Consider the following 13,449-nt stretch of genomic DNA (forward strand, 5'->3'; position numbering starts at 1 on the left):
CGATCACACTGCGACAGACGTGTGGCGTTAAGACACTCGACTTGCAGGTGTAGCAGGATGGGCGTTGCTCCCACTCTGCCCATAGCCCATCCTCCTCTCACTAATCAGTGGGCTGATTGACTGCACTATATAAGCAGCTCACGGTCAGCCTGTGTTAGGTGTCGCCTCAGTTTGGTGTGCGTGTCTCCAGAGACCTGGGTCTCACAAACAGAGCTGGCCTGTTGGGCTTCAGCTATGCCACACTTGTCCACGGTGTGTGCGTCATGTCCTGTCCTTACTGACCAGGTTCCTTGGACAAAGCTGTCCCGTTTGGGTTTCAGTTTTGTGTGTCCACTATGCTTCAGCACAGTCCCTGTGTGCAACTGTACGTTTCTCCACGAGAGTACTTCTTTACCCCCCTGTGAGTCGTGACTGGACCGCTCAAAGTGTGTCCATGGGCACTAACTGTGCATTTTGCACTGGAATGAGTGACTAGGAAGAGGAACCATGCTGCTGTCTTGCCTTTTCTTGGATATGACCTTACTACTGACCAACAGCCTCTACTTTGGGGTTTTCAGACTAATTATCAAACCAAACTTATGTTGCTTTGTTGCGTGAAACCCCCGGTCACATATAGCCTGATCCAAAGAACTGTATGTTGTGTATATAAAATCCGGCGACCCAACGATCAATTTGTTGCATAAATTTAAGATAAGGGAAGGATCGAAGACCAATTTGTTGGAAAGATGGCGAGAAAGGCCATTTAATGGATAAAAATAAATTATATCTATTCTGTAATGCTAATTAGAAAGGACTGTAAATATATATATACCTTCAATAACCCAGCAGGGAGACCAAATACCGTGCTGTATTTACCTTACAAATGAGTGGATAGCCCTTTAAATCTTGAATGACAGCCACGGTACCATAAAAAATAGGATACCTTAAAAACGAATTGGAGACAGACGAAATAAAGTTCTGTGAGGAAGTTTAAGGTTTTAACTGTAATTTTTAGTAGGTAATAAAGTCAATTTACATAGAGAATGTGCTACATGGTTCAGATAATAATAATAATAGTACAATACATCACTATAATTTAGAGTATTCAATTGTTCCAATATGGATCCGAACTGAACCTGAACTCCTCTTCACAGTATGTCCCAGGCATTAATACTGTAGATCACGTCAGTTGATGATAAACGTTCATTGGCTCAATAGATTGTTCATTTCCGCAATATCCCACGGTGGCGCTGGTTGTCGAGCGCTCATTGGACCAGCACATGGATGATGAGACTGGTATCATTGATGTCGCCTCAAGCCGGGAGAGCGTGGACGCTGGCGTTGCCAGGCAACCTGTTGATAACTTTCCCTGCACTGTGAACTTTCGACAGAGAGAAATGCTCCTTCTCACTAAGCCCCAAGGCCACACTGATATCGAAGCAGCTGCATGTAAACTAAAATCAAAACACCACACTACAGTATGGTGAATTTTGTGGCTACAGGCAGACAGTATGGAGACTTCCATAAGATATTAAATCTGAATGTGGCGTCAGGAAATCCATAATATAAATATGATAAAATAATATAAAGGATAATATAGGGCTGAGATGATTAGGCACGTGGATGGTGACATGACATAAATAGGATAAGGAGAACAACCCGGAGTAAACAGGCAGTAGGCTTTTAAGAGTAAAATGATGATAAAACGGCAAGATGACAAAATATGACCTATATGGAACACGGTCTGGGCCAAAGTTCTATCTGAGTTGACCAACAGAATATGATGGAGTGGCCAACTTGACATGACGTGTAAACAACATGTCAGAATTTATCTAACACTGTATTTTAATGTATTATATCTGGACTTCACTAATTTAGTGTGTTCTCCTTGTTTAGTTTGGTGCTGAGGCCCCAGCTCGGGACCAGCCGACACCCGCTCCAGTGGTGGTGGTATCCCCTTTTCCTTTTGTGTGCCAATTTGATTATTCTCTGTGTGCTGTGGCTTGGGGGTACCACTGCCCTGGACGGGTTAGCTGGTAACCCTCAGTACTGATCCTTTTAGAGTACAAAGTAGTGTTGAACCATTGTCTATTTTAAACGATCGATGACTGTTATCTCTGAAATGTTATGACATATTCATAACTTTTGTATAGGCCTAAGTGAATAAAGCTTTGTACTTTTGTAAACCCGTTTCTGCCTTATTTAAAATGTACAACGAACTGCGTGAGGAGTTATATCATGTATTCAGCTGGTTAATTCAATTATAACTATTTCCTGGGGCGCAATTCCCTAGGTGGCGTAGTCGCATTTATACCGCCCTGCTATATTTGGCGTGGGTCGGCAGGACGTACTAATTAAAGGCAGAGATGTGTTTTTTTTTCTTCTCTCTTCTTTCCATTTCCCAGAAGCAGAGGCAATGCAGCAGCGTATGTCAGCTGTTTGGGTTGTCGGGATTGAGGTTAGGGTGCACATGGGCAATGGCCATGTCTGTGTCGGTACCTGGAGGACCTGTCTCTGCCCAAGCACCCGGGAGCCACCTTCACACGTTTTTGCACGCGCGCAAACAGACACACACACATTATAAAATTGCTTCTTTTTTAATTATTAATTAGCAGATGCATTATAGCTAAATGAATGCAGAGACTGGATAGTGAGGCTATAACAAAAGTTATCTACCAGCACAGGTAGAACAAAGTAAGACAATATTCAGGACTGACAATAGGGAATCATTGAAAAGCACCTTCACAGTAAAATTGTAAGATAAATAAATCCTCAATTTATCCCTTTGTAACTCAGTGTACAAATGTAACCAAATAGATCATTACAGATCCGTTTTGTTACATTCATACACTCAGAGTGAAATTAATCATTTCAACCCTATATATTTCCTCGACTGGAGTCTCCCAAGACTATACTAGGGCCTCTGTTACACGGCGACCATCTCCAGATAAAACGTCAAAGTCCCGTTGCGTTCTCATTTTTTATTGACCCTTTACACGAGAATGCACACTTAATTAATGAAAACGCTATAATGTCGCTAGGTGGCGGTAACGGGCTGCCAAATAGACCAGTCACCCACATACAAGAAGAACCCCTTTACGCAACCCTATCAGGGTTTTGCTTCCAGAACACAACGTGGTTGTGGCCGCCGCTCGCTGCCTGCTTTCTACTAAGGTCTGACTCACACCTTCGCATCTAGCATACAACATTGTTGGATGCTAGATGCATGAGACTTATTGACTGATGCAAGCTCACAATGCATTTCCAATGGGAGTCACATGGTTTGACACAACATTTGTGTTGTATGGCTTTCGGCTGTGTTTCGACTGCCCCCCACCCCCTCATACAACACAAATGTTGTGTCAAACCATGTGACTCCCATTGGAAATGCATTGTGAGCTTGCATCAGTCAATAAGTCTCATGCATCAGCCATACATCAACCTGTTGTAAAGGTGTGAGTCAGGCCTAATGCATCGAGGTGACAGACAGGCTGTCAGGCAGCACAGAGCATGCAGGCAGAGCGCGCCACGGATGGTTATATATTTTATAATACATTAGGCTACATAAACAAAGGCTTGTTCAGGAACTCCATAATATCATATATGGCTCTGCATCAATGTAATAAACATATGCGCTGTGAGCCAACGTGCGCCATGATGTCATACGTTTTGCGGATTCACCGTTTTGCCTGTTTACACAGAGAAGGGTATAAAATAGCTCAAGGCTGTATTGCTGATTACTTAGCTTAGGACCCCCGCAGTGGTGTCCGGTTAGAACTTAAACCAGGATGCTTTGACTTCTGCCTTCTCCCTGAAGCCGACCCTGTATATATTCTCCGACCAGGCTTGTCACGATGACTAAGCCAGTTAGATCTATCCATATAGGGTTCTATCCATATATGGTTCTACCATATCTATCGATATCAGCACTAGGTCGGCTCGGGCCCAAATATAGGGATTGTCATACTAAACATGTCATATATCATATAGCCCAACGTCCTAGTCAGAGTCTTCGTTACAAAGGGATAAAACGGCGTTCTCAAAGATTTCCACTCTGGAAGGTGGTTTCACTTTGTTGCGTTTTCACCTCCTGAAAACACCGTTCTCGTCTAAAGGGACCCCAGCAAACGATACTTTATTTTGCCGTTTTCCATGAACACCATTCTCGTGTAAAGACCACCTAAGTCCGCTTCTTTTATTCAACACCAAATCTCTACAAAAATAGCTGATTTACAAGCTCACAATGTGTCACGTTGTGAGCTTGTAGACCCGCTATATTTTCACGGAATGTTCTCCCCCAGAATAGGGGCGCTAGGGTTATCACTCAGGATTTTACTGTTTAGGCAACAGGGGCATATCGCAGCCACAAAACCTAAAAGTAACGGACTCCCCCCCCGCCCCCTTTCAGAATCAACAGCTACAGAGGTGATAGACAGAACTTTGCTCCTGTGTTGCGTATGTCTCCTAAGTTAAGTATGGTATCTGAATGTCAGAATTGTCCTTTCCTGTGTTCAATCGAAACTTTATACTTACAGATTTAGAGCACCGAAGTCTGACATCAATATCGGTAGAGGGTGCTAAGTCCACTGGTTCATGTACTTTTTATTTGCATTGTAATCCCCATAGGCCGGATTTTAGCCTCATATAAGAACTGTTTGAAAAATAAACAAATCCAGACCTCATATGGATATGAAGAATCAACTGACAGAGAAAACGCTATCGTTACTGCTGCTGAATTAGTTACATTTTCGCTAGAAACAGACTACATGAAATATGACTGACTGACGGTCGTAAGCGATACAGACACACGTCCCCGACAATTTCGCCGCGACACCTTGTTTTTTTTTGGACCACAATTTTTACAGACGATTTTAAGATAAGCCCATGTTATTCTCCATAGAGAAATGACTTCCGTGAACCAGGGGATGAGCGAGTGACGTCAGGACTTCGGCGCTCTATACTGTATCAGAGTAGTCCTGCTTGAAGACCAGACACCTAATATGTCCATTGGCCAAGGGGTGGATTCCCCTTTGACTGAGCGGTACTGTACATGCCAAGCAAAAACTAATTTAGACAAAATTTGCAGCGATTAACATAACATTATTTATCATTCATCAGTAGTGCTAATGGCACTACAAACCTCATGTTTCAATTGAAAAATGATAATGACAGATGAACTTGATAAGGCATCACAGCTCTCACCTGGATACACCTGGTCAGAAGTGATAACCAACCTGTGGTCAGTTAACCCGAAAAAGAACAGCGTTTCTCAACTGGTGGACTGTGACGACGCCATGCTGATGCTGGGGGTGACGAGACTGACAACAACACACACACATGGACTATATTGTTTCAGACATTGCACTGGAGAGGACAAATTTAAATCCAGTTGAGAAACGCTGCATTGGAATGATGCCAGCGAGTAATTACATCGTCCCAGGTTCAAATCCAGCCTGTGAGACCTGTGTTGCGTGTTTCCGCCTCTCTGCCCTTGGCTTCCTGGTTTGTCTAAATTAAGCAAGTAAGCAAACCAACCAAACGTTTTGACTGTCTACTATACTGCTGTGATGTTATAGTGTAGGATGATGATCGGTCACCCTCTTCATCACGCGGCCGGTCCCCACGTCCCCATCCAACATGGCCACCATCACTAGCAGCTTCAACTGGCATTCTGCTCCTTTGCCACGAAGTTGGAGCAATAGTTCTGGATACCTAGAGCAAGGGAGAGGGAAAGAGGAGAAGGTCATAATTATGGAGTAGTTTTTTACTTTGACTGAAAGCATACAGTACTTGACATTATGACAAATCACTTTCCAAAGCACAATGTGGTTTGTTTGATTTCCAAGGAACCCACTGGAAACTTGCTCGAGATCTTTATCATAAAGATAGCCTGATTTTCGCTGCGGAACATGCTTCCATGATACATGCCTACATTCCAACATGGATTCCAGGCTTCCATGGTATCCAAAAGAACTTCAATCCATGGGCGTGGTAATGACCGGCGGAATGCAAAAAGCATATCTGAACAGTGTGCCCCACTTCCAGCAATGACAACAATGTTACACCTGCTGCGACGTAGCCAACGTTAGGGTAGTTAGGTGATGTAAAACTACACACACAAGTTTGAACATTACTACTAGTATTGCATACAGTATGTCAGACAGACAGAGTAATGTTATGCATTTCTCTCCTCCTCCATCCAGACTCACTCTGTACAATGCTGAGGTATGCCTTGGCAGCCGGTGAGTCGGGCGCTTCACTAAACAACGACTTCCCCTCATCACAGCTGCGTCCTATCCGAGGGTCAAGCGGCACTTTGCCCAGCAATGGGAGGTTCAGATCCTCGCACAGCTTCTCAGCGCCACCAGTGGTGGGAGGGAAGATCTGTGACGTGTTCTGCAGAGGGAGACGGAATGAGATTGTTCATTTTATTTAACTCCCAGTCAATTTACAAGACTAAATTAACGGCCACAAATTCCACAATCACCACACCCATGAAAACAGATGAAGTGAAGTGGATGCAGCAGAGCATTCGGAGAGCGTTTCTGTACCTTGCATTTAGGACAGACAAATCCACTCATGTTCTCCACCACTCCGATGATGGGCAGCTTGACCTTCTTACAAAATCTGATCTCCTTTCGTACGTCCTGCAACGATATCTCCTAGAGAGAGAGAGAGAGAGAGACGTGAACAAAGGACAAGAGAAGATGGGGTGGGGAGGTGGAATAAACGACTGTGGCTCAAGAGGTAGAGCAGGTCGTCCAATGATCCATGGGTCGGCGGTTCGAATCCCGGCTCCTCCTGGCTACATGTCGAAGTGTCCTTGGGCAAGATACTGAACCCCAAATTGCTCCCGATGTGCTGGTTGGTACCTTGCATGGCTTCCGCCGCAATCGGTGTATGAATGTGTGTGTGAATGGGTGAATGTAATGCACAATCTATGTAAAGCGCCTTGGATAAAGGCGCTATATAAATGCACCATTTACAATTTAAACAAGAGTCGTAATTAGAAAGATGGTGGGAATAATAATAACTATATATTGTAGCACTTTTCTTGAGATGAGTCACAAAGTGCTGCAAAAACTGCAAAACGTGTGCGTGCGTGCGTGCGTGCTACCTGAGGTGTGGTGATAATCACAGCTCCATCGACCGAGGCAGAGCTGAGATACTGGACGATTGACAGGTGCTCGTCAGAGGTGCCAGGGGGCGTGTCTATGATGAGGTAATCCAGCTCCCCCCAATCAACATCCCTCAGGAATTGCTTGATCATTCCTGATTGGGCACAGAGGTGATAGAAGGGATACGTGGTCAAACTGCTAATGAAGTGCCCATGCCATATGCGTGGCTGCAGCCACATACAGGTATGCACTATGCATGCACCTGCCCTATAGACATTTCTCACACCTCCCCTCTCTCCATTTAGGTTCTCCCCTTCTATCAGAGATGCACATAATAGTGTATATGCAACAGCCCTCTCATGTTCTCTCTCTCACACACACCATTCTTTTTGGGTCCTCTCCAGATAACAGCGTCATCAGGACTGCTGAGCAGGAAACCAATAGACATGACTGCCAGGTTGTCCTCCACATACTGGAACATGCACATGCACACGCACACGCACACACACACACACACACACACACACACACACACACACACACACACACACACACACACACACACACACACACACACACACACACACACACACACACACACACACAGTAAGCATCATCTTGATATCACAGAAACAATTCAGTCACACCTGAATGTAGTTTTGCGCTTAATTACTTGATGTGAAATGTGTGACTCACCACAGGAGACCACCCTGAGCCACTCTGATGGACCTGAGGGCAAAGTAGTTTATGGGTTTAGGGTATGAAGTTATACAATTCACCCCAATGCTCATTTAGTCATTCTACCAATTTCTCTTGAACACTGTACTACTCTTCACGGTTCCTGGGAGCAGCTGTGGCTCAGGAGGTAGAGCAGGTCATCCAATGATTCGAATTCCGGCTCCTCCTGTCTACATGTCGAAGTGTCCTTGGGCAAGACACTGAACCCCAAATTGCTCCTGATGTGCTGGTTGGTACCTTGCATGGCTTCCGCCGCCATCGGTGTATGAATGTGTGTGTGAATGGGTGAATGTAATGCACAATCTATGTAAAGCACCTTGGATAAAGGCGCTATATAAATGCACCATTTACCTGTCACAGCTAAATGAATCCCTACAGTTTCCCTCCCAGTTCCACTACATGCTGAACAGTAGCCCCGACCAACCTGTAATAGTTGCTAGTGCAGTAGTCTCGCGTTGCCAGACAGTTGCCTCTCGCAATTTTCAAATGCTTCCATCATACAGTCTGGAGAACAGAAGCTCTGATCATGAGGAGTAAGCGATAATGCGGAAGTGAAGCCTCCTCCCCACTTCTGTTTTGTCATTACAGTCGCACAAATGTATCCTAATGTAAATCGAAATCATCTAAGCATCTATATAGCCTGCTGCTTAAAAAAAAAAGATTTAAAGATGACGAATTTTACGCACTTTTTTACTTGTAAAACTGACAATAAAGCTGATTCAGATTCAGATTTCGGGAGGTGTATTTCCAGACTACTGTATATAGCATTCAGAGATTGTGGAATAGTTGTGTGGCTACGCGAGACTACTAGTGCAGCAACAAAGAACACAATACCCTGTCTGCTTAGTTTCCACCCACTGACACAGTGACACCGTTCATGTTCCTGGGTGGAAAGCATGAGGGATTGTGTTTGTTTGGCCACGCTAGAGGCTTGCTCAAAACCCTGCTAAGAAACAGAGGACTGACCATGTTGGAGGAGCAGGAATGAATTATAGATGTTCCGTAAGAAAACTAACAAGACTGCAGAAAGCCTACAGTATGCCAGGTAGTAGGTACATCATGTCAATCTGAAAGCTAACAAGGTTTCTTGAATATACTCCTGTTCACAAAGAAGAAGAAGAAAGAATGTGCTTCTATTTATGTTTTTGACTGAAGACCACCTGACCTACCTGTTCTCCCTCCAGACCCATGATCCTAGGAATAGATGGACCACATATATCCACATCCAACAGCGCCACCTGGGGGAAGCAGAATGACAAAGTCAACCAACTCAATTTGGGACCTCATATTCCAAAATATGACAGAGACAGTAGTAGATTAGACCCACTTACAGGATATGATTATTCAACATGACAGCAGTTTTAAAGGGATTTATCTGAAATGGGCCTTAAAATTGAGCCATGAGAGAGCAAAATAGATTGGTAAAATATAAATAAGCAAAGAAAATGACATGGCAGTTATGACTCATGTACAGTGTCATACCAGTGTCATACCGACACCGTCTGCGCCTAGGTCAGTGAGTTTCCATTCCCTCAGCAGTAAACTACTGTCTCAGTGTCTGTGAAGGAAATGGCCCACTTTCTCCTCAGTAACCCCCACCCCCAGGGGGTAAATTCTGTCTTGTTTTTAAAGATTACTCTCCGCTTGTTTACAGTTTACACTAGGTATTTCAGAGTAGAGAGGAAGATGGGAGAGAGCCCTGTAGCCAAAACCAGGTTAATACCACAGACAGGAAATGTATTTAGGATGGTAGAGGCATCTTTATTAACCACATGAACCCTTTTCTGGGCATGAAAATTGGAAAACAATTGGCAAAAAAGGATACGCAAATTGCGCATTTGACAAAAATGGACGATCATTGCTTGAACATTCTGTGAAAATAGCACCTCTACAAGCTCACAACGCATTGCGAACTTGCGACATACAAGTTTATTGGGTTTAAGTGGTTAACCACAGCCACTTACAGTGTGTGTGTGTGTGTGTGTGTGTGTTGTACACACTGGCGGGGTCAGAATGGACATGGGAGCGAGATCAGCCTTTAACACTTTAATTCACATCAAAACCCAGAGGTTTGCATTCAAAAGACAGAACCTGCTCAACAGTTATTGCGTCTTGTATCATTATAATGAGCCTTATATATGAGCTTCATTCAATGTTTATTTTGTGTGGGGCGCCGTGCATCGCATCACACTCCTTCAGGGACAAGTTGTCAATGGAAGGGGAGGTTAAATTCACTGTTAAATGAGTAATTCACCTCAACAAATTACTTATTTTCTATCAATTATACACCCCATTAAGGCTTGAGTTTTAGTTTTTGTCACGTTCCTAAGCCAATCATTTGATGACCAGCAGTCTCCGGTAGGAGAATCATTTGAGTCTCGACCCAGTCATCAAAATATTGGCACAGGAATGTTCCCTCGTTTCATTCGGCTCGGTATGTGGTTCAAATTATTAACTGTGGTGCAGCGCAGTGCTAGTGGGCTAGGTTAACCCATTTTGGGCGGGAACCCCCTTTCGTGTTTTAACTAAGCAGCCTATTGAAAAATAGCAGATCTACAAGCTAATAGCGCGCCACCGAGTGGCGCGCTACGAGCTTGTAGGTCTGCTATTTGAAAAATCGTAAAAATGCGGCACAAATCTTTGAATATATATTCTTTCAGAGCAAACGTTTTTTTTATTTCGACGTCAGGCCTAAATGGGTTAACACCGTCAGCGGTCTGCTTTCACTGTGCCATGGCCTTAAACCCTCTTGATTCGTGAACCTTTACCCCTGTGCTTAGTGCTTACCCAGACCCCACATTAATTATGTTTTCATGTTATGAGGAGGGTCCTCCTGGGTGCTTAAAACATGAACTGGTGCCCCCTACTGGAAGCCTGTATGTTTACCTCCTTAGTGCCGTCGCTGGACAGTGCATGGGCCAACTGAGCGCTGAAGGTACTCTTGCCTACGCCACCTTTCCCTGATAACACCAGGATCTTATGCTTGACTGACCGCATCTTCTCTGCTATCTCCGCTATGGCTGGGGACCAAAACAGAGAGGGATTCATATCAGGATGAGATCATGTGCGACAGAGAGAGACAGACAGACAGACAGACATTAAGGTGAGCAAAGCACAAGAGAACAGACTGGACTGGTGGGTTGGAGAGTTCAGAAGAAACAAGAGTCATAATAATAATAATAATAAAGACAGGGAGAAGAGAGAGACTCAAGCCCAACACACACCGTCTGTGAAGCGGGTGCGCAGCGACGCGGCACAGTATTGCCGCGCGTCATAGCCGCACAGCAACACCCACTGGGTGTTGCTGTGCGCGCCAGCGCGCGTTTGACGCCGCCGGTGTGGGATAGGTTCATTGAAAATAACGGAGGCGGCTGTTTTGACGCGCGGCGTTCACAGACGGTGTTGTGTTGGGCTTCAGACAGACTAAGACAGGGAGGGAACAAGTGAAAAGAGACAGACAGATAAAGACAGACAGACACCATGTTGCGTCTCATCAGTCTTACCAGGATCAGGTGCCTTGGCTTCTCCAGAGGCACATATCTTTTGGTTTGGACAGCCCGCACATGATGAGCTCTTCCCTGCCTGCTCACTCTGGGTCCCAGGACAGTCTGCAGGTGACAATAAAGCCAAATGTATGCTGCATCGTGCGACACCGTGTAGTATGAAGAATCAGGGCATGCTTAACATAATATGTTCACGAACAGCGTCCACAAAGTGAACCTCCAGTCTAGGGTGGTATCATAATGTACCAATTCACTTCACAATATAATTCATAATCTTGAAATATAACAGAAACACCGATACATGTACTTTCATAAGACCAGTTGTAGTAGTTGAATATAGTCAAGAAAGTAAAAAGTGGTACAAAATAAAGGAAGCTATAGATACAGTATAGAAAATACGATAGAACGTATTTTTAAGCCATTTCCTGCTTGATGGAGTCTCAATTATTTCAATTAAAATATAGAAGACCTACAGTTCATGCTTGGCTTCTCCCCACTGACTTACTAAATAAGGTTATATGCTGTTATAAAAACAAAACGAATTCATTATTGCCAAATCAACATTTCTTCAAGTATAGGTTTTAAAGGTTGTGGCTGGTTGGAGGATTGGACCTTACAAATTGATATTGAATCGCCATTAATGTAGCTACTGTACTCTATTACACTGGCTGCAGGTGAGACATTTATAATATAATTAATTTAAATTGAAACAAAAAAATGTAATGTCAAAGATGTCGCAGTGATACAATCAGTATCCGCCTGCCTTGTGTAACTAACGTTAGTTATTTAGTTATTTATGTCCAGGATCAGGCTTACATCTAGCCGCAATTTGCAACTCTAGATTTTTTTTACAATGGGATGAATCTAGAGTTGCAATACCCTCCATTGACTCCCCACTCATCATTTTGCGTTTGCGATCTGCTTGTCTTAAACGACGTTAAACTCACCAACATTGCAGCTGTAGTCCAAGCTTGAATTATTCTCTTTCAATCTGCAAAGCTTGTTTTTCATAAAAATCCCCCGTAGACATGTTATGAGCTACTTTCTGTCAAGAAATTCTGTGCAAGTGATTCTTTTTCTAAGTGCTGGAGTTTGGAAGCGCTCGTCGTAAGTCACTGAACGTCCCTGCATGCATCTGATTCGCATTTGCACATAATGCAGGAGGCAGCAGCGTGACCCCTTAATACAAACGAGCGCTTCCAAACTCCAACATTTCTTCTTCTTGACAGAAAGTAGCTCATAACATGTCTACGGGGGATTTTTATGAAAAACAAGCTTTGCAGATTGAAAGAGAATAATTCAAGCTTGGACTACAGCTGCAATGTTGGTGAGTTTAACGTCGTTTAAGACAAGCAGATCGCAAACGCAAAATGATGAGTGGGGAGTCAATGGAGGGTATTGCAACTCTAGATTCATCCCATTATAAAAAAATCTAGAGTTGCAAATTGCGGGTAGCTTACATCATTATTCTGGCCTTTCTGGGACATTCTCTCATATGAGGCCTGGATTCATTGGGCGTACTTCTGCACTCTTTATTGTATCTTTAACTTTCTTTTTTCTGAAGCTTTAATAGTAAGTTTAACTGTTTAAGTTACGATCAATCTTTTGACAGGGTCAGGTCAGGTGGACCTGCGTGGATCAGATTAGTGGCGATCACATGGACTGCCGCCCGAATAACAAGCTCAACCACTTACATAAAAACCTAACATTTACCAACGTCAACTGCAACTCTTATACAAAAACATATCATGACGGATTATTTGCCTCAAATGACACTTAGAATAACATAAGATTTAGAAACTCACGCTCTGGAGCATCAGTCGGAAACTCTTCCATGTTTTGCTATTTGTATTTGGTGCACCGTTCAAATGCTTCCCCCTTTGAAGGTTCCGGATACGCACAAGGAGGATGAGGCAATATTGCCATACAGCCAGGTAGATACTAGATGCCATGGTAGATCCTACTACTAGCTGACTGACACTGACACATGCTATAAAATTCACTGACTGTATGCATTATATTTGTTGCATTGTCATAATGTCATTCATTTGTCACGTGAGATAATCAAGAATAATGAATGATGGCGACCTATTGGTAGAAGAGCCTAGCCC

General features: G+C 43.7%; 1 protein-coding gene across 1 annotated transcript; it reads right to left on the reverse strand.

The window, feature by feature from the left end:
• Positions 1-2,836: 2,836 nt before the first annotated feature.
• Positions 2,837-13,231, reverse strand: nubp1 (nucleotide binding protein 1 (MinD homolog, E. coli)). The gene is made up of 10 exons (XM_079520311.1): positions 13,144-13,231; positions 11,339-11,443; positions 10,722-10,855; positions 9,005-9,073; positions 7,794-7,826; positions 7,479-7,569; positions 7,097-7,251; positions 6,531-6,641; positions 6,189-6,375; positions 2,837-5,691 (listed from the first exon to the last, which is right to left on the reverse strand). Exons 1-10 carry the CDS (start codon positions 13,172-13,174, stop codon positions 5,639-5,641), a joined length of 969 nt encoding a protein of 322 aa, XP_079376437.1. The 5' UTR covers positions 13,175-13,231; the 3' UTR covers positions 2,837-5,638.
• Between the last annotated feature and the right edge of the window lie 218 nt (positions 13,232-13,449).

This window comes from Electrona antarctica (assembly GCF_951216825.1).
Source record: "Electrona antarctica genome assembly, chromosome: 14".
Taxonomy (NCBI): Eukaryota; Metazoa; Chordata; class Actinopteri; order Myctophiformes; family Myctophidae; genus Electrona; species Electrona antarctica.

Bases quoted from the DNA above. Each gene is read 5' to 3' on its own strand.
- nubp1 (XM_079520311.1), bottom strand. From the start codon at position 13,174: ATGGAAGAGTTTCCGACTGATGCTCCAGAGC. The intron at 7,827-9,004 runs GTAGGTCAGGTG...CTTTGCCCTCAG, and splicing joins TGGGTCTGGAGGGAGAACAG to GTCCATCAGAGTGGCTCAGG. The intron at 7,252-7,478 runs GTGTGTGTGAGA...GTGCCCAATCAG, and splicing joins GAGAGGACCCAAAAAGAATG to GAATGATCAAGCAATTCCTG.